The 25,769-nt window shown below is 45.7% G+C and overlaps 1 protein-coding gene across 1 annotated transcript; it reads right to left on the reverse strand.

Moving 5' to 3' along the window:
- Positions 1–9,502: 9,502 nt before the first annotated feature.
- Positions 9,503–24,928, reverse strand: LOC8037445 (cathepsin L). The gene is made up of 8 exons (XM_029983119.3): positions 24,577–24,928; positions 23,842–23,967; positions 21,022–21,164; positions 19,442–19,639; positions 17,462–17,653; positions 14,836–15,001; positions 11,447–11,552; positions 9,503–9,684 (listed from the first exon to the last, which is right to left on the reverse strand). The coding sequence occupies exons 2-8, from the start codon at positions 23,942–23,944 to the stop codon at positions 9,585–9,587; spliced, it is 1,008 nt and encodes a 335-aa protein (XP_029838979.1). The 5' UTR covers positions 23,945–23,967; positions 24,577–24,928; the 3' UTR covers positions 9,503–9,584.
- Positions 24,929–25,769: the final 841 nt, after the last annotated feature.

A 25,769-nucleotide genomic window follows, 5' to 3' on the forward strand; every position in this document is an offset into this window, starting at 1 on the left:
CAAGCAATTTTGGCTGTGCTCCCCGGCCACCTCATCGCCTGCTGTCTAAAGTTTTTTTATTTATCAATACTGCCAGCCCAATATAGGGCCAAGGCAGGAGTGGGGTGATACAGTGTCACACATGCACATTATAAACACAACAGTTCTAAACAAAAAGCAATCTTAGCACCGAAAATTAATATCTACGACATATTCGAAAGAAGAGAAACAATACAGTAACCAAATGTAATACTAGTAATAACAATAACAGTATAGCAGTAAATGTAACAGCAGTAATAAAAAATAAAGACAGTAAAAATAATTTCATAAGAGCAATAAAAGCAATCTTAGCACTGAAAAATATTATCCACGGCTTTTTCGAAAGAACAGAGTAGTGTTTGAACTGAGAGTAGTGTTGATGCTACTTTTTTTTTTTTCTGTTCCAATGAGCTGCTGCCATCACTTCCTTTATGTTTGTGCCTTACACATCCCCTAGAGCGAAGTCAAGTGACAGAAACCACAAAGCTGGTTGGTCCAGCCAGTATTTATGTTTCACAACGCTGTGAAAGATGAACAGGGTCAAGATCTTGTTACCATTTATTTATTTTTTTTTTTTTTTTTGTCTGCGGAGTGTGTGTGTGTAGGCAGAACATCGACAAGCAAAGGACAGTCTCGTGTGACAAAAAAAAAAATGCAGATTGGTTTTTGGGGGACAGCACACAGGGGGTGGGGTGGAAAGGAGGGGGGGGGGGAGGGGGCGAGCGGACGTCTGCATTACGGTCACAGTACTCTTTAAGACTCCCACTCGATGGTTTTATGGGCCATTAGTTTTCTGCTCTTTTGTGCGCTCGAAGCAGTCCGTTCGTTTTCCAAGTCGAAGCTTGTTGCCTTCATGTAGGCAGTCGAATCCTCCCAGCCTGACTGACCGTACGAACAAGTCCAGAAAGGGGCTCTGGCTGGGCTGTCGCCGTTTCCGTGAATTCCTTTTCTTCGCCAGCACTAGATCTCTTCGCGAGCGAACCCCCGTCGTGTGTTACCATGCCTAAACCGCGAAGGCCGTTGCATCGCCCTTCTTCCTCTCTATTTTTCCCTTTGACGGGGCGGAAGAATTGTAACGAGTAATTTCAGTAACGCGTTACTGAAAAAGTAATGAAATTAGATTACAAATTACATTTTCAAAAAAGTAACGGATTAATTACAAAATTACTAGAAAAGTAATTAATTACAAGTAATTCCGTTACTTGTAACGGATTACTTCCAAGCCTGGAAGCAAGAAGCCCAGAAGATGCATGGTGCTCCTTTGGCCCGTGGACAAAACAGGCAGGCGGTACTACCGCGGCGCTTAAAGGCCATCATTAGAAGAGGGAGGGGGCTGGTGAGCTTGAGTGGGGATTCGGGAGTGCTTAGAAAAGGCGAAAGTCTACGAGCTCCCAAATTTGACAAGGCGCCTTCGATGGCGAAAGCTTTGCGCGCATGCGGCGTCGTGCCCGCAGGGTGGTGAGGCATGAGGCGACACATGTTTACAAACTCGGGACAACACAACACGAATTCTGAAACACAGCTCTTATCCTTCAGTACCTTCCTTTTGTAAAGCCCCCCAACTTGCATTGACGCCAGGAGACCGAAGCGATCACGGTCGATGTACTTGATCCTGAGGTACATACCGATGTATGCAACCTCTGCCTCCAGCTGAGACATCCGATGGCCTGACTTGCTGTGTTTGAGACTCCGTGTTGTGTTGTCCTTTTTTCCCCCGAGTCTCGGGGTTTTGTCTAAAACTTTTAACACTTGTTCGTCTACGCCTGCGTTAATACATCATGCTTCCCCGAGAATCCCTAAATGAAGGAAGGTTTTCATTTTTAGACATAGCCAGTTTGGCATAGGCAAAGCTGACATGTAACAGTTGGTATAGGAAAGAAAAACTGAAGAACACATGGTGCGGCTGATTTCAGTGGTTATCCGATCATTGTATGCGTTGTCAGTGCAAGCTTCTTACTGTTATTTTACTGAACCATTGTTTTAATTTGTTTTCCATGGATATGTGCATGAATATGCGAACGCGGTGCATTAATATGTTTTCATTCAAATGTGGCAATTAATGTCAACCTGAAACCAACCTAACCTTGAGGATTTCGGAGATTTCGAGCCCCCCCTCTAAAGAAAGACTTCCGGAGCCTCTGCTCGCTATATGTTTCGTGATCCCCGATCTAGCAGTTGCACGAGTTGCCCCCACCCTGACTTGAGTCTCCCATCCCTAGGTGGTTAAACGTTTTTTTTTTTTTTTTATTGATGAAAGGGTTATGTCAAGGCTTCTTGATAAATATCATCTAGCCTTGATGGGTTAGGGAATAGGGTGATGAGGGTAGGGGAATGGGAGGAAGTTAAATGATTTGAGGAAGGCCCGCCGAGCATACGTAGCCCAACAGAGAGGTCAATATTTGTTTCCTATTGACGTTGTCACTGGCCGGTCTTGTCCATTCTCGGTAGTTTGTGGGTCCGGCTTCCGCGGGCAGTTCGTGTATGGCAGCTTGTCTTTCCTTGCTGGTGGCCTGACAGTCCCATATGAGGTGCTGGCAGGTAGCAGGTACGCTGCAAGTTTTACAGAGCGGGTCTGGGCCGGGATCGTTCGGTGAAGTAGGCTTATAAAATTGAGCACGCCATACTGGGGTCAGGGCTGTGCATGTCTGGAGCCCTCCAGGAAACGAAGAGGCGAACGAGGCCGCGAGGGCTAGACTACAAGATGACGTACCCTCACAAGGACTCGCCTCCTCTTCGGTCAAAGAGAAACCCGTGGCACCGGACCCAGAGGAACAGAAAGAGATGGAGCGGATAGCCAGGAAACAACGACTGGCATCCCTGCTGCCCATGGACGACTGCCCCATCCCACCAGGCTATACCAGATGGGAGAGGGTATGTCTCCCATCCCTCCAAATCATTGGAAAAGTGGCGCCATCTATTGAAAGACATGGAACATTCCCAACCTGCTTTAACTACCGTGGTATCTCGAGAAATAACCTACCCCTGCTTTTGGTCTGATTTGCTATATTTTATTAAACATTGAAAGATAGCACACTATAGACCTTTTCCACAAGGGCGCCGCCATCTTGAATTGTCGTCACTTCCAGTATGGGCGAAAACATTGTTTTGCCGTCGCCACGCCAATAGAAGACATTTAGGATATAAGCCTAACCGTCACACATTCTCGTTTTGGCTCCCCTCTATTATTTTGCTAGTTACAGGTTGAAACGTTTTATTATTTTTTCGTCGCCCATACTGGAAGTGACGACAATTCAAGATGGCGGTGCGCCTGTGGAAAATGTCTATACACTCCGTGCGACTAATAGCGAGTTCGTTTCACGGCACTCGTGCCCACGCGTGCCCACTCGCAGCGTAAAAGGGGTTCGTTTCGGCCGGCACTCCACGAGTTCGTTTCAGCGCTGACACCCCACGCGTGCATGCACTCGCTGCACCGAGAAAATCGGGAGTGCGCCAAAATGCAATCCCGTCATGCCTCGCTCCGGTGGGGCCGGCGAGGAGCGGGAGCAGACGACAAGGGTTCGTCTGCTACGAAGTGTCGCAAAACCAAACGAAAAAAAAAAAAAAGTAGATTTTTTGATAGAAATTGCGTCCCGCGGGCAACGAAATGAAACGCGAGCTTGAATTGTGAGCGTCTGCTATTTCACGAAGGAAGCAATTGACAACCCGTGATTTGTTTGCAGGTTTTAAATCGCTCTGTTGCCGTACAAACGCTGAAATATACCAGTGTGTAAAGAAATGCTCAGAACAAACGCAACAGCGGCCCCCGAGATGTCTATCACCATCCGTGTGCGGGTGAAAAATTTACCATTTGTCGAAAAAACTCCCCCAGCAGAAACCTCTGACTGCCCAATAAGCATCAGAGAAAGCTAAAGATGGAGACTTTACCCGAGGATTGGGCAACATCTTCATGTTTAACATTTACCTACGTCAGCTAACTTGCCCCGTCGTATTTTGTTCGAGAAAGCTCTCGTTCTTGACGCCCTCACCAAGGCTAATATCTAATCCACCTATAATGACGATCCAAATCGAAAGTCCCAGTTTTGCTGGATATTCCAACAGGCTAGTTTTAAGCCGTACCCTTTCAGTGGTTCACGGACAATACCACGCTCAAACGGATCAAGCTTCTGCTCGGACAGCATCATCAGTTTTCTTCAGTGTAAACGGTTATAAGAACTGAAAGATCGCAACCAGCTGCTTTGTAGACAGCTGGTTGCGGAAATTTACGCCGTCTGTAATTATCTCTACGGCAGCCTAGCTGCTTGAAGTCATCGCAACTATAAACTACGGGTTGCAGCGACCAACGTTTGTAGATAAACGTTGGTAGCCGACTGCATTCTCGCATTCCCACGCATCACTCCGAACAGAAAGGCGCTAGTTTCGGTTTGAAGTCGGTACCTTTTCTACAACATAGATGGCGGCAGAATCAGACTTCTGCACTCGGTGCATTTGGCGAGTTCGTTTGAGTCCAGTTTTCCGTGCAACACTCTGTGAGTGCGATGCATTCTGGGAGAGAACTCGAACGGTGACAGTGCGTGTGAAAGGAACCGACTCGCGCGCCGCCGCGCGGCCGTTACCGAAGGTAGGCAGTGAGAACCCCAGAGAAAACAAAACCGAAACCGAAACCGAAACCACGCCACGTACGTTGCTGCGCATTGAAATCGGAGCGGTGCGGTTGCGCTCGGTTCGCGGCATGAAGTGCTGCCGGTGCCGCGTCGTTAAGTACTTCAATATTTATGCGTCGTATCTTGTGGGGACAAAGTTTCACAGTTTTTCAACTCGCCGACGTTTTGTGGGACAGCGACAACGATGGACCCGTGTCATACTACGCGAGAAATTTAGTCTCCCGATCATATCTGCCACTGTGTCGGCACGGCTGACGTATTCTACACTGCCGCTTTGCGCTCTGCGTTTGTTTTCGTACCAGTGACGCCTACATGTGTTAGCGCCGATCGGACGAACTGAAATGCCATCCCACACTCGCGCGTATGCAGTTCCAATTTCGTTGGAGGAATGCCCTCCAAAGAAGTTTCGTCCCCATCGTACGTGTCGATGATATTTCCGGACAAGTATGGCACACAATCTGTACTTCATGTAGAAAGATTCGAACGGTAAAAATAAAAAGTGACAAATATGAATTTAAGGAAAACTACAACGAAATTTGGAATCACTGGAGAATCGACGATTGAGTATGAAAGTTTATGTGGTGTGCTTTCATTTTTTATCAGCTTCCTTTTAGATGTAGAAACGCTGACACCCCGAGTTCTGTGGACAACAATTATTTTTCTCGGCTTTAGAGCAACCTATCACAAAATTTTTCGAACTGGAAGTACCGTCCACTGGTCCCTTCCAACCTGTAAAGTGTGCACCTCCCACGATGAGTGGTATTATCTTGACAGCCTTTGACGGTCAAAACTTGCTCCCATTTAGTTACGCCGCCCAAACTAAATTTCCACTTGGTTTTGCTATGCCACATTTTTTTGGTATATTAAGTGTGTCAACTTATGGCCATGCCAAAGTACCTGTGTGCCAAAAATCAGCACTTCGCGCAACAGGTTATTACACAACAGCTGACCGCAAAAGCCTTTGACGGCCAAACCGTGTATTGGCCGACAACTTTGTTTTCTCGTCTTTAGAACCACTTTGCGTAAAGTTGTTTCAATTGGGAACACTGACCCACTAGTCCCTTCCTACCTGTAAAGTCTCCACCTCCCACGACGAGTGGTATTCTCTCGACAGCGCTTTCATGGTCAAAATTGCAGGTTACCATTGAGTTACGCCACCCTAACGAAATTTCTACCTGGTTTCCCTATGCCACCTCTTTTTGGTATAATAAGTGCTGTATCATGTTACTGTCAAGTCCAAGCACCTGTGTGCCCAAATCTGCAGTTTGCACAGCCCGGTTATAACACAACATTGTGGGTCCAATATTGGATATCCCGTACAGCTTTATTTCTTTATTCGTTAGAAACACAACTTTCACACCCGCTGTCTTAATGAAACTTGACACACTTCGTGCACAAACTTAGTGAACATCTCACTCGCCTCCAAATATCATCGTTTCAGCCGTCCCCTTTACAGCGACGAGCGAAACAAATTTCCCACTCAGAGCAATTATGGTGGCGGCCGTCTTGCTCTTCGGAAAATTGCTCCAACTCTTTTTTTCGGCCGCAACTAGAGAATTTACCAATAATAACGACTCAAACTCAATATATAAGAAGTGGAGAACAGCTAGACGCCCTTCTTTGCTCTGCCCCAGCACTCATGCAACATCACCCTCTACGTATCGGCTCAAAAAGCAAAAGTTTCGTCCGTGCGCGCTTCCGCCGCCACAGCTTCGCATGCGAAAAGGCGCCGCAGGCTGCTGAACACGCCTCACTGTCGAACGCCAGCCCCTCCGCTAGCGGCGCTACGCGCGTTTTTCAAAGCGCCCCCTGTACACCTTTCCAAAAAAAAACATTCTACCCCAGGGGCGACAAACCGTTTTCGAGCCCTGTAGTTTGAGGCTAGACTCCCACCGGCGTCCGTCCTAACCCTAACCGAGTGGACTGTGATTTCAATAGGCTGCTGGCGGCTAAATTGAAACTGCGTAGGCGCAGTTTCAAACGCTGCTGGCGGCTAAATTCTCGTCTTTTCCCGCCATATTTGGTGTTTCATGGTTCATGTATTTTCCTGAGGTCACTGAGAAAGCATTGTACCACACTTAAAGAAACAAAAAAAAAAGCAAAAAAAAAAACTGTAAACTATTTTTATTGGGTACGGGCGCGACAGAACGAATGCGACTGGAATGTACAGCTCTAGTTATTTTTTTTTTTTCTTACGATAAGTTTTAACGGCGCCGCGGGATTCGCCGCATGTGAAACGACAAAGCACTTTGCTGTCAAAAATAAATTGCAACAGAAGAGGGCCGAAAAGCATGCATTTTTCACGCTCACAAATAACGTGTTTACCGATGGACAGGACACGGACCTACAATTGAAGAAGTGTTAACATTCGAACAATATATCGTACGTACCACACGATGCAGCGTTATCCAAAAAGAATTTATTTGAAAAAGATCTAAAATAACACAGTCAAAGTCGACGACAGTCACATCTTGACGATCGGACGGAATCCGAGATGACTTCATTTTGGGGCACGTTTTGGGGAGAGCTTCCTTTTTTCACAGCCGCACCAAGGCAAAGGAACGAACGCGACTGACCCGTTTCCCACCCCAACCCGGACAACTATTTTTGGAGACGACTGAGGGCCTACGCGGATTATTTGTAAGAGGGGGGAGAGCAATGTTCGCAAAATCGCGTCGAGGGTCGTTCGACGTCCTTCACCTCCTTCGTTTCCCGTGAATGTCGAGCAGAAAACCTTGGATGGCGGGCACTTACCAGCCTTATTTGTCACGATGGAAGGTAACACAGAAAGGGTACGCAGCACACGTAAAAAATACATTAAGTGGAAACTTTCAAGAGGGGCGAGAAAACGTCGAACGCAAAACCGCATACACGTAGGTAGAGAACCGCGCTGAGCGGGTCTTCACAGTCCCAGAGAGTGGCAGAAAATTTCTAGCTGATAGAGGGCGCGAGAGTCGCACCAGCCGCCTGACCAGCCGCAGGGCGCGAGAGTCGCACCAGCCGCATCAGCATCAGCAACATGGCGGCGGCCTAAAAGCGTTTTATATTTTTTTTTTTTTTGGGGGGGGGGGGGGGGGGGGAAGGCGCTTAGCGTTGGTGGGCGCATTGCTGGCATTTTGAAAGCTCATCCTGCTTGTAGTTCGTTTCCTGTACTGCTCTCTGCTTATCAATGTTTGCTTAATGACAGTGTTCGCGACAGCAATAAGTGCCGGACTGACAAAAAAAGAAAAAAAAAAGGTCGCTCCAGCAATTGTGACATCGCTGAATATCACGTCCTGCGGCGAAAGGAGACGCATCGTTTAACTGCAATCTATCATCCCTTAATGGGTAGTTTGCTATAAACGAACATGGGATAAGTAAATAAGTGAATGGATAAAAAAGAGAGTCCACATATAATGGCCACGGCAGTGATCGCACCTTCTTCAAGTAGGTTGCGTTCAGAAAGGCACTCAGCTTGGGGGACGCATTGTTAGCATTTTGAGAGTACATCCTGCTCGTAGTCCGTTTCCTGTCCTGCTCTCTGCTTATCAATGTTCGCTTACAGACAGTGTTCGCGAAAGCAATAAAAGCCAAACTGACTAAAAAAAAAAATCTTGACGTTTAGTTTTTTTCGAGGGGAAACTCTACGAAACAAAAGGCGCCTGGGAAGGCGAGGGGAGAACCTTCATTGTAGGAATTTTGAGGTGAAAATATGAATCACAAGAGGCACAAAGGCGTTTTTTCACTAGCTTAAAGGCCGACGTACACATCGCGCTTTCCACTTTTGCCCGCCCTTTCTTTCCTATATCCTCTCCACTTTTAAGCTTGCCCCAACTTGACTTTCCTCGCAGATTAAGAGAGGGGAGCGCTAACAGGATTATCTTCCCTGCAGAAAACCGAGGTTGTACGTCGGCCTTTAATCTAAGTCACCTTAGCTTATTGGAGCTAGCAACAGGATTTGGTTGCTCGAAAGAATGTTCACGACTCCTCGTGCCACGCCCACGCCTTTTCATACTGAAAAACTCGAAAAATAGCGAAATGTCAAAAATGTACTTGAGATAATGAGTACAAGATACTTAGAATTGTAATTAAGATAGAGTATCAAATACTCTCGATCAAAAGTATTTGCAAGTAACCAAGATACTTCAAAATGTATTTAAGATACAGTATCTTGAGTAGAGTATTTGAGATAGGCACAAGTCTGGATAGAACCTACCTTTAGTTTCTGAAACTATGCTAAAGGAAATTTTTTTTTTTTACGCCAAGGCACTGCAACCAATCTAATTTTTTTTTTTTTTTTTTTACTTTGTATATATATCCGTGTTGGGCTACGTTTATTTATATCTGCGATCTGAAGTTATCGCCTGGGCGGGGAAAATTCCACGAGAGCTCTCTTCTGTTTCAGGTACACTTGGGCTTCCAACCTTTGCAGTAAAAAAAAGAACTAGTGGAAATTACAACTTGTTATAACTTTTACGAATGTAGACCACAGGGGTCATTATAATCTTAAATGGGACCCTCATGTTTCTCGGCTCTAGAGGATTATGATAACTTTACGACAGTTAGAAAACATGGAGGCATTGAGGGAAGCGAGATCTACAGACAAACTGAAGAAACATGATGCATTATGAGATGACCCAGGATCACTCGCTTGTTATCATCACCAAAAGTCAAAACCACTTCTGCGTTATCGCACAAATGTGGAACAACCCACAGACATTTGCTAATGCCAAACCGCAGACAACTTTGTGTTGGCCGCTGCATTTTCTCCTTGGCTCCCGTCTCAGGTTCCCTACCTCAACTGAGGCAATCATTCTTCATGCAAGTAAAACAATCATATTCAAGGCAAGTTCCCAATACAATAAAGAGACAACGAACTGAACTGCTGGGGCACTGTACAGAGATGTTTATTGAATGCACAACAGGACAGTGATGACAATGGGGTGAAAGTGCAGATATGGAAGGTTACACCAGAGGGTAGCTAGCACTGGAGGCGATTCCACACTGGTTCTTCTTGTTCCTGCTCATGCGGATGTAGCCCTCATCACCCCAGGTGGTTCCCCAACTGAAAAATTTAAGATGCTGTTAGAACATAGTGCCACCCAACAATCTGCTATGATTATTGCATCAAAACATTAACAGGGTGTCTAGCAAATTATTATTTCTAGATTCCCCGACTTTTCCAGGTTTTCCCTGACGATTTCAGGTTAAATTCCCTGACCACCGTAGAGGTGGTTAAATATACAAGACCCTCACAACACAAGGCATTGAGCACTGCGAGGATAATTTTGCACTGGCTTAATTCCACTTGCATATTCCGAAATATTCGGGTTTGTCGAGTTCAGATTAAACGAGCACTTTCTTGCCGCCTACATCGTCAGTGAAGAGGCCACTTCCGGAAACACTATGCTCAACCACACGGCAATAACCGAATGGCAGCATGGTCGCCAGATGCAAACTTTCAGATACTTTCAGCTTAAGGCTTAGATTGGATTAGGGTCTGCGGCTTTTCCATTTGTTGTTAAATCTAGTAGTCTAACTAGATCTAGCCTAGTGTAGCGCCCTCAATCCAATCCAATCCAAAGCTTGGACTGGATTTCTCGGCTGTTCCTTTTGCGTCAGGTAGCTCTCTGCTTTGTGGCAGGTAGTACTCTACATCGGGTGAGCAGAGCCCACGCTCCGCTCCGAGCAGAATTTATTGCCTATTTCTCTGCCCCCAAGTTTTCAAATCTTTGCTCAAAGCACTCAATGGCGTTTCCGACTCATTTCCCTGACAGGGCTCGTTTCTTGACAATATCCCTGACAATTCCCTGATTTTTCCCTGGTAATTGAAATTTGCCCGACAATTCCCGGTTTTCCCGGTCGCTAGACACCCTGACTAAATGGTACTGCAGCAAGAGACATTCCATGTCCATTCAAGTACAAGACAAAGACATATATGACTTCAGGTTTCGCATTTCGTTCCAAAGTTTTCACCACGCGAGTATAAAATTGAAGTAGCAGAATCAAACAATTTTACAGCCTGCCAATGCAAAGTACTCTCATCAACGGTCATTAGTAGTTTGTGGAATTTTCCTTAACACAAAATATGTCAAGGAAAGATGAAAGTAGAATCTTTTGCCACCTCTTTCCACTTTAGCCGAGCAAACACTGAAGAAGTGGAGGAGCTTCCGCCTTACTCTTAACCTGTCAATGACTATCAGTAGGGAACTCTGCTTTTGGTGTATTCGAATCTTATTAAAATCTGAGATAATAATTTAAAAAAATAAAAAAAACACAGCCTGCACTGAAATGTTTGCGAGGCAGCTTCTTCTTTGAGAACCACACTGTTTCCTGATAGGTTCCGGGACCTTTTTCAAGTGTTCGGGACACACTTATGTTCCCTGGCGGTTGCGAAATCCCATGCCCTTGTCCTCTTTTTGTTTAAAAAAAGCCCTCATAAACAATGACTTTTTGTTTAAAACCGAAAATAGACACCAAATCTGCAAACCCCCCCCCCAAAAAAAAAAACTCCCCCAAATTAACATAAAAGTTCACGCTACAGAAACCAGAAATCTTGGGAATATCCCGCCCTGCTCATTTCGATTTAGATGAGCATCGTACAGACATGCTGCCGTGTATCACTACAGCGTGAGTAACCTCCCGCTGTCTAAATAAATGCTATTACATTTTAATAAAAATTCCAACTGCAAAAACAATGCGTGCACACCTTTCCAGAATGAAGAAAGGGCACACAAAACCACACTTGTTTTGAGATGTAATTACTTGCAATACCCTAGCATTTGCAAAACAAACTAAGCAAAACAAACTAATAATTCGCAACGAACCTGTTCTTGACGAGCCAGTAGTCGGTGCCGTTGAGGGTGCCGTAACCAACCACAAGAACACCATGGTCCAGGGACTCGCTGTCGCACTCCGGCTCGTCGTACACACCTGGATGGTCAGAGAACAAACCACCGTGACCTCAGACCTTGAGTGTGATGCACATTGTTAACTGGACCGAGTTAGTGACACTGTGCTTACTGCCACTGTAAGGTTGGACACAAACACCAGTTGAACCACCACAAGGAAGAACATGAGCTATAGTACAGTGAAAGATTGTTAATTCAAACCTCATTAACACAATCTTTTTTTTATATACAATTTGAACAAACAGTATTATGGTTTGACCACGCTGCATAAAGATTTACATATAAAAAAAAATCATTAATTCGCTCACAAAATAGTTTCGGCATAGATAATTGTTCAAACTGCGTGCCGCACTATGAAGCCGCCATGCGTGAGCTTTGTGGACTGCCGGTGGCAGCTTATCCAACTGAGTCATAAGTGGCACAGCTATCACGACACGTATAGAGAGGCTGTGCTACTTACATAGTTTCCAACAGCTCATTCAGGGTCACGCGGCTTATGGCCCACGTTTGCAACACGAGTTGCGAGAAGGCGACCAACGCGTTGATGGTCTGGGAACATCTCCAGCTCATCTTCACCTTTCCCCCTGCTTTCCGCCTCGCCACACGACGATGCAGTGCATGTGTACTTGCAACCAATCGGCACGGGAGCTGTCGTCCATTAAATTGCAGAAAACGCTCCACATGCTATTGCGCTTTCTTTTTTGTAATCTCCATTTATTGTTTTCTTTGTTCTTCTAAGTCTCCGGTTAGTGTGTGGGTCCGAGCATATTTGTCCAAGATGCATCGAGATCAGACTGCAAACTGTGCCGCAGCGCTACCTTCAGCTTCGCAATGTCATCTGTTCGAGGAAAGCACCTTGTCAAAACGTTGAAGAAAAAACGAGAAATTCCGCGCAAACTCAAGACTGGGAAGGCAAACAAGTTTGAGATCCCCGGGAGCATGTTGTCAAAGTACAATCGAAACAAGAAGGCAATCGAAGACGCCCACAAGGTTGAAGCTTTTCACAGAAAAGGACTTGGATCTGCCAAGCAGCTGGACTAGAAAGAGCCCTCATCACACAGGTTAACCATACGATAAGCCAGAATCTCCCATTGAGCGGCCCCGTCATCGTGGCAAAGGCTGCCGAGTTCGCTGTACGTTTGGACAACCACAACTTTGCCACTTCCGAAGGGCGGTTTCGTTGCTTCTGCAAAAGGCACAACTTTGTCTATTGTGCGGTGTCTGGCAAAAAGTGAAGACGTGAAAGTGGAAAAGTGAAATCCCACAGGACAACTTGCATAGCTACTCGCCGCATGACATCTTCAACGCCGATTACGCTGCTTTGTTTTTCAAGCTTCTGCCCAAGTGTACAGGTAGCGAGCGGAGCAAAGAGCATGTCACTGTCATGGCTGCGGCAAAACACGACGAGGACGAGGAAGCTCCCCCCTTCGTTATAGGAAAGTCGCTGAGGCCTCCATGCTTTAGGAACATCCGCTCCCTGCCGACAGACTACGCAGCTAACAGCAAGGCGTCGATGGCCAGCGAGTTGTTCAAGCAGTCGCTTAGGAAGTTGGACAGAAAGTTTAAATTGAGGAATCAAAGAGTCCCCGCTCATTGTGGACGACTGCTGAACTCACAAGGTTGACATAGATCTGAAGGCTATTAAATTAGCTTTCCTTCCACCAAACACGACAACTACAGTTCAACCGACGGACCACGGTTTCATAAAGAATATGAGGTCGTTCTAGTCACATGCCTGAACGGCTGATTTTCTGCTTGAGGAACTGGAGCAACTAATTCGGCACACTCCCCACTGCGATGCACGTGCTGGTGCCTGCCTGGGATCAAGCTTAAGTAGAAACAGCACGTGGCTGTCTCTGAAAATGTGCTTGAGGTGCTGCGAGAAGCAAGTTTTGCCGATTACGTCGACGCACACGGCAAGGCACTGGTGTGTGGTACCCCAAAAGATGAGGACATCATCATGCAGGTTGCCGGTGAAGAACCCACTGTGGAAGACAGGAACGACGAGGAAGACAAGGAAACACCTGCCCGGCGGAGTGCATTGCAGTTTATGGAGGTGCTCAATATTGTGCACATCTTCAGCTATGAAGAGGGTGAAGACACCTTCCGCAACATTCGCACACTCGAATATGAGCTGATGAAAGTTGCCCTCCAAGATGAGAAGGTGATGACCGATTTTTTCATGAATAAAGTTGTCAGTTTTCGGCATTTCCCACTCCTTTATTAAGTGCAGGATTCAGTCATTTTTCTTTGACTTTCATTAGGTCAAGCTTTGTTTATTTCACTTTTTTTTAACATCCCCAGGAGGTTCAAATTATCCAGCTTTTACTGTACAAGCTAAAGGAGCCTGGTATAAGCCAGGACTCGTGTCACTTATAAAAAAAAAGACACCAGAACACTTATCAAAAAGCTGCACAGACAGCAAGTAATAGCTGCAGCTAGCCACATAGGAACCTTTACTGTCGTAAAGGTGTTAAATTCATCACATTCTTTATTGCTACGGAACGGGCAGGACCGGTATGGCGCCCAGATCAGTTCCCAGTAGCTCGCTGCCTCGCGCATGCCCTTGCTCGAGAGCATGGCTCGCGCTGCCCGGTTTGTGTGGGCGACAGCTTGGTTGCTAGGTACGCAACAAAAGGTTAATTGAAGCACCTGGCAAGAGTTGCTCTGGCTTTCACACGACTGATTACAAGACTGCGGACATACACGCGAAATGAACTATTGCCCGAAAATTGCTTCGCATTTCTACAGAGTGCAGAATGAGAAAGCCTAAAGAGGTGTCCAAACAAGACACTACAAAACGCAAGACTCCGACAAATCGTGAAAATTGAAGCGGGAGCGTCCGCTTCAATTTTCACGATTTGTCGGAGTGGTGAGTTTTGTAGTGCCCCGTTTGAACACCCCTTAACACTTGCACAACGGAAGCACACCCTAAACACAAACTCCGGAAAAACCAGAATTGCAATGAGATGTTATCAAAGACTCCCTGGAACTGGAAACTGAGGAAACCAGAAAGGGGATAAACACCCTGCGTGTCCCTTTCTGCGCAATCCTCGGGTTTTCGCAACAATGAGTAGTCACCGCTTTAGCGAATACCAAACCTCATCAAGGTGCTCATACAGGTTGCTCTAAAATCGCACGGCCTCCAGTATGCAAGAGCCGGTGCGATTGCATACCGAGAACCCCAACACTAGAGAAAGTATGTTTTAGTATGGGGGTTCTCAAAATACACGCAGGCAAGCACACCAGCACAGTAAAGCACACCAACTTTGCCCAAAGATTGTAACAATTAGCCAAAGGCGTACCGTCAGAGTAGAACTGGAAGGACTCGTGGCTGGCATCAATGGCGACAGAGATGGGTCCAACGGTGGCCACGGCCTTCTTCAGCTGCGTCTCCGAGCCTTCCCTGATGTCCACAAAGCCGCTGTCAGTGGCCCCGACAGTGCTCTTCTTGAAGTGGCAAGTGCCGTCCTGAAAAGAGAAACGCCAGACTTCATTCTCAAGCCAGTAGTACTCGTGGCGACCATGATGCATGTAGCAAAAGTATATTCAAGCCACTGAAAGAGTGAGAATGACAGGGCATGTTTTCAGAACAACCAGCCTCCAGCACGCGCTCTATGCCTCTAGCCGCACTTTTGCTGCATGCGTGCAGTAGAGGTGCACAAGACACCTAAGCATTGTCAAAGGTAAGAGGCTCGTGCTGAATCCCCTCCCTCCCATTCTCATTCTGTCAGTGACTACAGTTTCAGAAACTGTAATTTCAAGCACAACGTTCTAGTCTGGGTGATGCATGGTTTTTTCAGCCCACCGATCCTGTACAATGTAACCGAGTGAGACACAAAGAATAAAAAGGACAGGGTTAACTTGGCCGCAATTACATTGTTTTAGTTTATAATGCAACCAAATTTCACCTGTTATAGCAGAATCTTGTCGTCGTACAACGCCATTCTGCAACGTGCACTGAAACTCCACTTGTTCTCACCTCAAGAACCGTGGTAAAAAAAGTCTGGGTCCTCGCGGAATATTACTAATTTCTCTTATGACATTAATAATCAAGATATACAAAGGCGAATTTTAGAGTAGATATTTATTATCTTATTAAGACATACACATTCTAAAGGACAAAGGCATTACTTTTTCCTACGACAACAAGAAAATCTCGTACGAACTACTTCGTGCCACGTAGGAAAAATGCACAAAACTTGCCTTTTTCTTTTAGGTGAAAACGAGTATAGCTCGCAACTTAGAAGTGTTAAAGGGACCACTAAGACCTCTCCTTCGTCTAAATACTGTGCAGATATAATCTCCGACTTACATAATACGTAGGAGGTGTTTTTTTTTCTAGCTATGTGTGCTAGAAAAAGCAACAAAGAAATTCTAGCAGTGCTAGATTTTCTTCTAGATTTTAGCAGGAACGTCGGTTTCAGATGTTATTTCGCTGGCACCAGCAATTTTAATTGTGGCCATGCACAAGAGTTTGGAATCCTTGAAGCATGTGCAGTTATCCAGAGACTCTTAAGAGCTTGTTGATTTTCATCATTGCACTGAATGGTCACATATGCAAACCCAAATATCTGACAATTAATCAATTGCTGCCAAGTGAAAGCCAATCGGTGATTTAGCACTCGTGTCCAAAGTATGAGCGGCATGTGGCCATGACAAGCTCATAACCGTTTAGACCCGTGCGGATAGCAATTCTCGGCAACAGACTAATGCGGAGCCCGAGGGCCCCACGTTATGCTGTCTTGCGGGACAAAGAACTTGCCCTGCGTGGAAAGGGACCTGGCGCCGAGGCACTATTGTTGGCGTTAGGCTGCACGCGAGCGACAGCAGCATAGTGACAGCCCCTGTATGATATTCGCTCTCCAGTGTAAATATATTTATCAAAACGACCATCATGAGTCATTCAGTTCCTGATTGCCAAAAACGGCAGACTCTACAGCACTGCACAGTATTCCACGGTCGCCCGGTCCTGATCGAAACCCGGGAGAGACGACAGGGACTAGGAAAACAACCGTCCTTCCAGGAAGGATGACACATTACTTTTCTCTTCTCCCTGGTGAAAGCAGATCAGGTCACTCAACGTGTACATGAAGGACGTGCATGTGACGCGCAGAAAATGATATAGCCATTCTGTTGCTGCCCATACAGGTGCGACGACACTATGGGCTTACAGCCCGGTGACACGACGAGATGACTGCGCGCCAAGAATGGCATGGCAGGCCGAGGAACGGAACTGCAGCCTGCGGTGTACTTGGAACACCAGCGGGGGCACTGCAAAGTGGCGTGTGCGGGCGGGTCAAGGTAGGTTATTACTTTGTAATGAGCCAGGGAAGAACACGCACCCCAGTGATACACCCGCCGTCCCCCACTAAGCAGCGAAATGGGACATCGTTGGCAACCTCTGGTTGCTACGCAATACGTCATGGCGTCACTCCCTATAACCAGCCAATCCAGTGCAGCCTCCGTTGCTATGCCTAGCCTTTCAAAATATGCACACTGCCACCATCTGTCAGCGCTTGCAGAAAGGGCTTCCTAGCCAGTTTGCAGATACAGAGGGGCTGTGGAGCCTGTGGTGTCTAGAAACCAGATGGCGCCACATCCCCGCTGTCCGGTATGTGTGAGAAGAGCCCCAAAGGCGAGGGGGTGACGGAGGGGGAGAATGCATGGCGGTGCGTCGGAGATCAGACGCACGAGGCTTACGACGTAAAATAAAGTTTTGAGTTTTGGTTCGTTACCCGGTCGTCTCCCTCGGCAACACACAAACGACACTACAGAGCCATCTCATGGCGACGTTGCAAACTTTGGATACTCCAAACCAGCCCGAGGTCAGAATGTACTAGGGCTCTAATGCTAACACATTATAAGCCCCCGCTGCCTTGATGAACCAGTCATTGACGGAGCACTGGTCACTGAATTACACACACTCACCGTGCCATTGTAGGGGTAGCTCTTTTCGGTGTCAATGCCCTTGTTGGCCCTGATGTACTTGAAGGCGTTGTCCATGAGACCGCCCTCACAGCCGTTGTTTCCAAAGTCAGCCGAGCAGTCGACCAGGTTCTGTTCGCTCAGGGAGACCATGGAGCCAGTCTTGCGGAAGTGCTGTCCTTCCAGGGATCCGGTCTACAACAGCAGCAAAAGAAACAATGCAAGGTATGTTGGAACTGCTGCAATATTTTCTGCAACTCATCGTCAGACACGGCATTTGAAATCCTGACCACCATGCCTCGTCTTTGTGTGGGATGCATGCACGAAATGCCGAGGAACACCTAGTATCTTTCATTAGGGTCCGAATTCAACAAACCTGATTTGCAACACATGAGTAAATCAGCCTTACAAGGTATGATTTGCTAGCGGGACATCTACCATATTCACAATTCAGAATGTTTCTGGTTTTCCCAACTGTGTTCCCAAATTCTTCAGACTCGTTCAGAGGGAAAGAAGGGCCTACACTAGGTCACAATTCCTGGATTTCAAGGTCCCAGATGTCCTGGCTAGAGTTAAGACTGTCTTCAAATGTCTATAGCTGCCTTCATAAAAATGCCAATGGACAAAGAAAAAGAATTACCCTTTGGCCTCGCACAGCCATCAAGCAACAGCTTCTTGGCACGAAACAATACAAATTACCTCTAAATAGTGCAATGAGAATATGTATGTCAGCAAAAAACATCATATGTGAGAGTTTCATTATAATGTTCAATACTGCAAAACTTCTACAAAGCCAGGTTTTGGCAGGAAATATATGCATGCTGTCAGTCCCTCAAAATGGCTGTGCCAAGTATTACAGGAACACTACAACTTCAAAAAAGTCCTTGTACAGTTGCCAACCAATTTTTCTGATGCTGATGATTATGACTCGTTTGATATTTTGGACCCAAAGGAGGAACCGTGGCCTACCCGATATAAATAGTGCATATTCACGACCAATATTTCAGACAGCTTAAATCTGAAGGTTAGATTTTTCGGACAAAATCGTTGCAGGCAATCGGCGGGAAACACCACCGAGAAGCCATGTTAGATTCTATGTCGGCTGCACATGGATTTATTTGGTTTGGCAGTGCTACTTGAGTACCCTGTTGCTAGCTGAAGCTATGCTACGGCTTTTTTTTTTTTTCTAGCTGCGAGTCATTATCATCATCATCGTTGCCATTTAGCTCTGTTCATTTGCCATTCTGCAGTCATGGACCTTGTGCCTCTCATCTCGTCTCTGCGAATATGTTTTCGGACTACGCTGGCTTGGACATCATGACTCCCCATTTGTTCTTCCACCGCTGCGAAGTGTCACTAAGAAGCGCAGAAAGTACTCGACCACAATGCTAGAAAAGGTGGTAGCGATTCTCAAGCTAATAAAAAGTGGCCAAACACAAACTGAGGAATAACCCAAAACAAGGCGTGCAGGCGTAACCTGAAGCAAGGCACTATTGACGTTTTTTTAAGCCCTTTTAGACGTAATAAAGACAAGTTTTTAAATCTGCTGGTTTTTCAGACTGCTCTATTGTTTGGACGTCGTTTTGGTCCCTGCTAAGTCCGAAAAATCAGTTGGCCACCAACTAAAATCATTTCCAAGATCACTGTAAAGGAAACAGCATCGAAAGAAAAGGTAAGGGGCCAATGAATTTCGCCCAGCCGACTTTTACTTATCTCTCGACAATTTTCATAACCTCCTCAAGGCAACGAGCACTGCACAAGAACCTAAAAACTTTCACAGCTAAAATCACTCATCAGCTGCGCCCAATTAAAAGGGCCTTGTGTGGGCAGAAAGGATAAGCAAGCAAAAACATGTATTTAGTAATGGATATGATTACTGATATATTCAGGACTTTTTACGGCTGATGGCATGTATGCAGCAAGGCCATCGGCTACACTGTGCGGCAAAAGCCAGTTCCCATCAAAAGTGATAATGATGCTCACAGCACTGAAGGCCCAGCAGGATCCACACTGCCCCTGGTTCTTGACAGGCGTGACTGCACCCTTGGTCCTCCAGTCCACGGTCTTGGGCAGGCTGAAGTCCTCAATGTTTTCTGGCTCAAGGTATGTAGATCCCTCCCTGGGCTGATCCTTGTAGTTTCGCTTGAAGCCATTGCGGGTACTCACAAATTCGTGGTGAAGCTGTGTGGATGGGGCAGAGAAGACAGTCACAAACCGTGCTGCTCGTGCTAAGGGTACCTCCAGAGACTGAATTTAAGAAGTCCACGAGTCCCGTTTAAAGAGCCAGCGACAAAACACAGGTCAGAGAAAAGCTCAATACTTCCAAGCTCGCAAAAAGAATCGGGAATTCATCTGCAATGCGGCGCAACTCTCTCATAAGTTGGGCTCAAAACGTTGTGCACCAAAACGCTTGGAATAAAGAGGCACTTTGGCTACACAAAACAAAAAATAATTAAAAAAAGAAAAAGACTTGGGAGGCATTTGAGTTAGTGTACTCATTACTTTCTTTGGAATGCTATTTGTAACTAAATCAGTAGCTTTGAGGCAAAGCGCAGGCCTACAGATCCCCAGGTGGCAAGATAGAATCCCGGCCGAAGTGCCCACAATCTGACGGAGGCTTATTGCGTATATTTCAGTTAACGTCAAAAGGTACCCAGGTGGTCGAAATTAACCCTCAGTCCTCTGCTGGGGTGCGCCAGGCGCCCTTCATTGGTTTGGCATGTAAAAATCCCGAACTTGACTTTCGGATGCTATTTGTGGTGTTGCACATTATATTATTCAATTAAAAATGACAGAACAAGCACCTTCAACATTTTATGGCAAGCTTACGATTCTGTGTAGGACCTAACCGCAAACTGCTAAACTTAGTTCTGCCCACAAACTTATTTTCGGGACAATTAGCTCTTTCCAAATGAATACTGACACAACCTCCATTTTTATGGGCTGCTCAAGAGTCCTCAATTTGTGAAGTGTGGGTTCCTGGAATACTTTTAAGCACAAACTTCTGCGACTGAGATCAAATTCCATGATAATGTTTTCTCAATATCATTCAAGTATCAAAATTAGGTCCTTCAAAAAATTAAATTGGTTACAGTAGTTTATATTCTTAGTCATTTAACATTCTTAGTCTGTACTTAACATCTTGCCGCAGACATACGAGATATCTTAAGTCTTGGGCTTGTCTAAACAAGAATTTTAAAGGGCTAGAGGTACACCTAAGCACTTCTTACAAGTTGTGAATGCGAAAGCACGCACGCAGCCCTTCGCCTCGCGGACATGCAGCGCCATCGGGTGAGCGATCGTTCAAACTGACGCACAGCGGCCAATGAAAGCCTCGTCGACATGCGCCAGCCAATGGGACTGAAGCCGAAAATTCATCAGCTTTGCTTCGCTTTGGGATTGGGGGAACTAGATGCCGTGTCTAGGCTTTTCGCACGATTTCATAGCTGGGAGCTGGCTACATTTGGAGAAAGGATTTAAGGGGCCGGGCCGTTTTTGCGCTTCAAACTGACGATGTCGGCTCGCTCCATAGAAAAGTTAATGCTTTCCAAAAAAAAACTCACCATGTCTCCAAACTCGTTCATGGCCATGCTGTAGGGCACCTCCCCCCTGGCATACTTCTCGTTGTGCTTGGCAATCTTGTGCCTGTTCTCCATGTAGATCTTTAGCCTGAACACTTCTTCAGTTTCAGACAAATAAGACTTGCCTGCAAATGAAAAAGAAAAAAGATAGATTGCATCATTGCTGACTTGCATAAAAAGAGGAAAACTCGCAAGTCAAAATCCTGGAAGTGAAATAAATGAAACAAGTCAAGTGCTGAGCACATTACGCGAAATCACAGAAGTATATAACAAATGCAGAGTTAGAGAACCAATCTGTTAATCTTTGTTGGACATGGAAGGCACTGGTGGTGGTGCTGTTTTGCAAATTTTTAAACACATGCTTGAAAATTTGCCTGGGGAACTTTTCTCAGCGAATTGGAGAAAACAGATCTGTGTCTTCGGTTAGCCCTGTCTCATCTTGATGTGCCAAATGCAGTCTCTCTACCAACAAAACCTATGAATCTTCCTTTGAACAAAGAACAACAAATGTTACAATTATTTGGGTTTATCAAAAAGGAGAAGACCAAATGAAGATGTTGAGAGAACATGCAGGGACAAGAATCAGAGACCTGCACAAGATGCTGAGTATGGAATTCACGTCCTCAGCATATAGCTCATGAATGCAGTAGTGGGTCTAATGTGATCTCTGTATCATCATTGCAATGAATGGCAGTCTGCATACTGTGTTGGAAAGTAGATGCAAAAGCTTGGTTCATGAAAAGGTTGAGTTAGATTAGAAGAAAAAAAGCAGTGGTCTACTTACAGTGCATGTCAAGTGGCAATGACAACCTGTTAATAGAGAACTTACCCAATAGCAGTGAACATGCTCAAAAAATAAGTGGACATCAACACCAAGCATCTTCTCATTGTGATATTGCAGTTTGCATTTTTTGGAGCACATGTGCCATTGAGTGCCATCAGTGGATTAACATTAGCACTCGACATGCAATGCAAGAAGCGTACTGCGTTTTCAGAGTTTGTGCTCAATCAAATTCTAAGTTTATTGCTTTTGTACATTTTTTTTTAATTTGCTATTTATAAGAGTTTAATTATCCTATTTTGCTGATTCTTTACCTTTTGCAATAAAGAAAGAAAATCCACACACAATCACATCAAACGACAAAGGAAGCCATTATAATTGTGAACATGTATGAAACCTGTGGCATATGATGCCCACGTAATAAGAACACTGCCTCCTCCTCCTCCTCCTCCTCTCAGAAAGATGCCCAAATGGTGTTTAGTGTAAGCCCGACACCGGAACAGTGGCTAACACAATGCCATCTCTAGAGTGGCTTCTACGATAACTTAGAAAAGAAGGAACCTCAGCCAGCTGTGCTTTACAAGTGAATGGATGTTCATGATAAATGGCCCTTTGATAATTGTCAGGTTAAAGGAATGGTGAACAGAAATTCGGATTAACAAAAAAAAGACAATGCAGGAGATGTAGGCGGGATGCAGCAATCCCTACAACACTACTTGTAAGGCGATATCTCGAATGGACGGCTGCATTTTTGAAAAAAAAAGGTTGAGATTGAACGAGGCCGACGAGGCGCGACGTTAAAATATCTTGCTTCCTCCACCCTTCGCTTCACCCGCTCAAGGCAGCGAGGCGGAGAAGACGCGAGGCCGTTCCCTCTCCTTCTCGGAGAAACAAGACAAACATATTTGTCAAATGTGCCTGCTTTTTTTTTAAAAATATGATCATCCATTCAAGATATATGCTGTATGAGCGATGTTTTGGTGTTTGTAGCATCCCGTTGCATACTTTTGCCGCCGCGTTTTGTGAAATGCAGACTTCGGTTCAGCATCTCTTTAACAAGGGGAATGGAATGGTCTCTCCTTGCACTAACCCAGCATTTTACTTACTAAAACTAAAAACTCCCAGGTTATTTTTTTTTTTTCCTTCTTTTTTGTGTGCCACTATGATTTTCGAATATCCACATTTCAAACACACCCAAATGAACAAAAATCTAACCTCCGAATGCTTTTCTTATTTTCTCCTGAAAATAATTTTCTCCAGAAGCGCACTGTGCTGTCTGTTTCTCGCCTCTTTGTCCCCGTTTTTTGAGCGCTAAAATGTATTCCAATTTCTCCTGAAACCTGATATATACTTCACTTTACCTAACGATGGACCCCAGCGGGTGCTATGAGCCATCGAAACCAATCTAATGCTGTCTGTGTCACATGACCTTCAGGAGGGGCACAGCAACACACAACGCAGATAAGATAAGATGTGTGCAGTGACTCAGCCAGGGGAGAGACTTATGGGGCTGCAGCCCGCCCCAAAATTCAGCCAACTCTCTACTATGCACATGCATTTCTATCCATCATTTCCTCCTCCGCCCCATGTCCCGCAGCTCAAGTCATGGACATCCAGCCACCTCGGCAACCCCCGAAAAAAACTATGCGACTGGGCCTATGATATGCTGACAGTGCTGGATTCGCTGGATTGGCTTGAAGCATCCGCTGCAGTCTATCATAAGGTGGAACAGGGTATACAAAACGTAGCGTACCCAAATTAATTGTTTACAGTTAAGTTCTCAACTCTCAAGATGGTCAAGCACACAATTTCTACTAATATCCATCAGAGAGGTTTTACGTAGAGGAAAAGGAAATGGAGATTTTGTGTGCAAATAAGCAGAGTATATGGCTGTCACACACAAAACCTACGGCAACCGTTAACGCTTAGACACAAAGTGTTAGTTGCCTGGGTTTCCACAACAGCCTCCCCAACCTCAGACCATAATTCCTACAACTAGAAGTTGCTAGTCGGTTGCTCACCATGCTTTGCCTTGAAAGCCGACCATTCAGCGCCAAGAACTTCCTGGTAGCTGACCGCAGCGGCGGCAGCAGCGACGAGACACAGCACGAGGCACCGCAGCATGACCTGCACAATTGGTTAACACTCTGTAAAAGAGAAAAACAACAAAATTAGCGTAGGACACGCAACAAACAGGAAACTAGTCGACCCGAGTCTGTTTTTATTTTATTTTTCCATTACAAATAATCGTGAAATCGTCGGGCCTCGAATAAAACACAAAGCTGTTGTTGTGAAAGTTTAACTTGCAACAAAAATAAGGGAAACAAAAAAAGAAAAAAAACGGTGAAGAACGCCGAGAAACGCGTCGCGCGAGTGATGCAATCAAGCAGTTTTCCGTGCGCTACTCCTCGCAGTTTATCGTTTTCATTTCCCAATTTTGCAAGAAGGTGGCCCGGCAACGACGCGGTGATCGACAGACACAGTAAAACAACGAAATAAAACAAATGGAACATTCCGAAACTTCCCGCCACTACAACGCAAATCCCGAGATTTAGGCACTAATAAATACTTCCCAAATCTACGTTCGATGGTTAAAAACTTCCACAAAGACTGCAGCCCGCACGGGAAAACCGTTCAGGCCAGCAAAAGGATGCTTCGTTCCCCCAACAAAAAGCCTCTATTCGTCAATGACAGATTCCGCGTAGCTGGACGGCTCTGATGAAGCTCTGTAAAACGAAAATCCAACGCTGACTCACCCAACAAAAGACTCCAACCGAACTCCCGAAGCGAACTGCCCGCAGCAGCCGTCCCGTGCCAACTTTTTGAGGCTGATCAGCATCACGTGACTCGTAACCTCCTCACCTCCATCACGTGAGAATGAAGCCGGTGTGCGCGTGCGCTGGCGCCAACAAAACACGAACTTCGCAGATGGTGTCGCCTGTGGTGTCGCCGGTGTTGCCCAAATGCCCAAGGCGGAGAAAGGAGCGCAGATGGAAAGGGTTCGGAATGGCCGAAACCGTCCTTGAAACTTTGAACGACGCTCACCCCTTCGGTCGCTTTGTCGGCTACTCCAACTAACTTTTTTTTTTTTTTTTTTTTTTTTTTTTTGCCAGGGCATGCTTGGAGTTTGAGCGGTGATAGCTCAAACGTGATAACGGGAGCTGACGTTCTTCTAGATATCGAAATGATATGGGGTGGGGGGACTGATTGTTCTCCAGGTGCTCGACGATACCCTCGTGATTTGCGTTGAGTGCTCGCGAGGATACCGCCACAGAAGGGTCAGTCGCGACGTCCCTCGAAGGAAGCAAAACACGATGCGTTGTCCGTCGGTCATCCCTTGTGATAAACAGTCAGCAGCGTCTTCTTCTTTTTCATTGTTTAGAATTCGTTTTGTTTGTCATACGTGCGTGAGTTTCCGCGCAGCTTGCCAATAACAGATTCGCAACGCGTATACGTCGCGTGGGGAAGGTTCGTTTTATTCATTGTTTCCAGCTGGTTCTTTTATGTACGCGCGCAAGCGGTAAACTTTGAAGTTTAAGGAAATTTATGTGCACGAATATGTTGTTTTTTTTTTTTTTTTTCTCACGGGGGGTTACTGAACTCCATTTCCTTGCATTGTGTGGTCCATTTGTGCGACGGCGCTAAACATTCTTCTCTTTAACAACAACAATCACTGCAAGCTTGCGAGAGAACAACGAAGAGACTCATTGGCTACGTGTATTTTAGTGAACCAAAAATATTAATGTGTCCTCGTGTAAACCAATCTGAAACAATAAATATATATTTGTCATATGTCTTAGTTTCACTTTCGAGCGGTGCCGCCTAAACCATTATTGTGGTCAATGCTTTTTAGGCCCATCGATGTTCCTTATCGGGCCAAGGTCCGAGAAGTTTGGTAGATCAATAGGCCTACAGTTTAGAGCGTCCGTAGAGTTCTTGTAAGCTTTGC

The sequence above is a fragment of the Ixodes scapularis genome, unplaced genomic scaffold (assembly GCF_016920785.2).
Source record: "Ixodes scapularis isolate PalLabHiFi unplaced genomic scaffold, ASM1692078v2 PGA_scaffold2__306_contigs__length_199485367, whole genome shotgun sequence".
Taxonomy (NCBI): Eukaryota; Metazoa; Arthropoda; class Arachnida; order Ixodida; family Ixodidae; genus Ixodes; species Ixodes scapularis.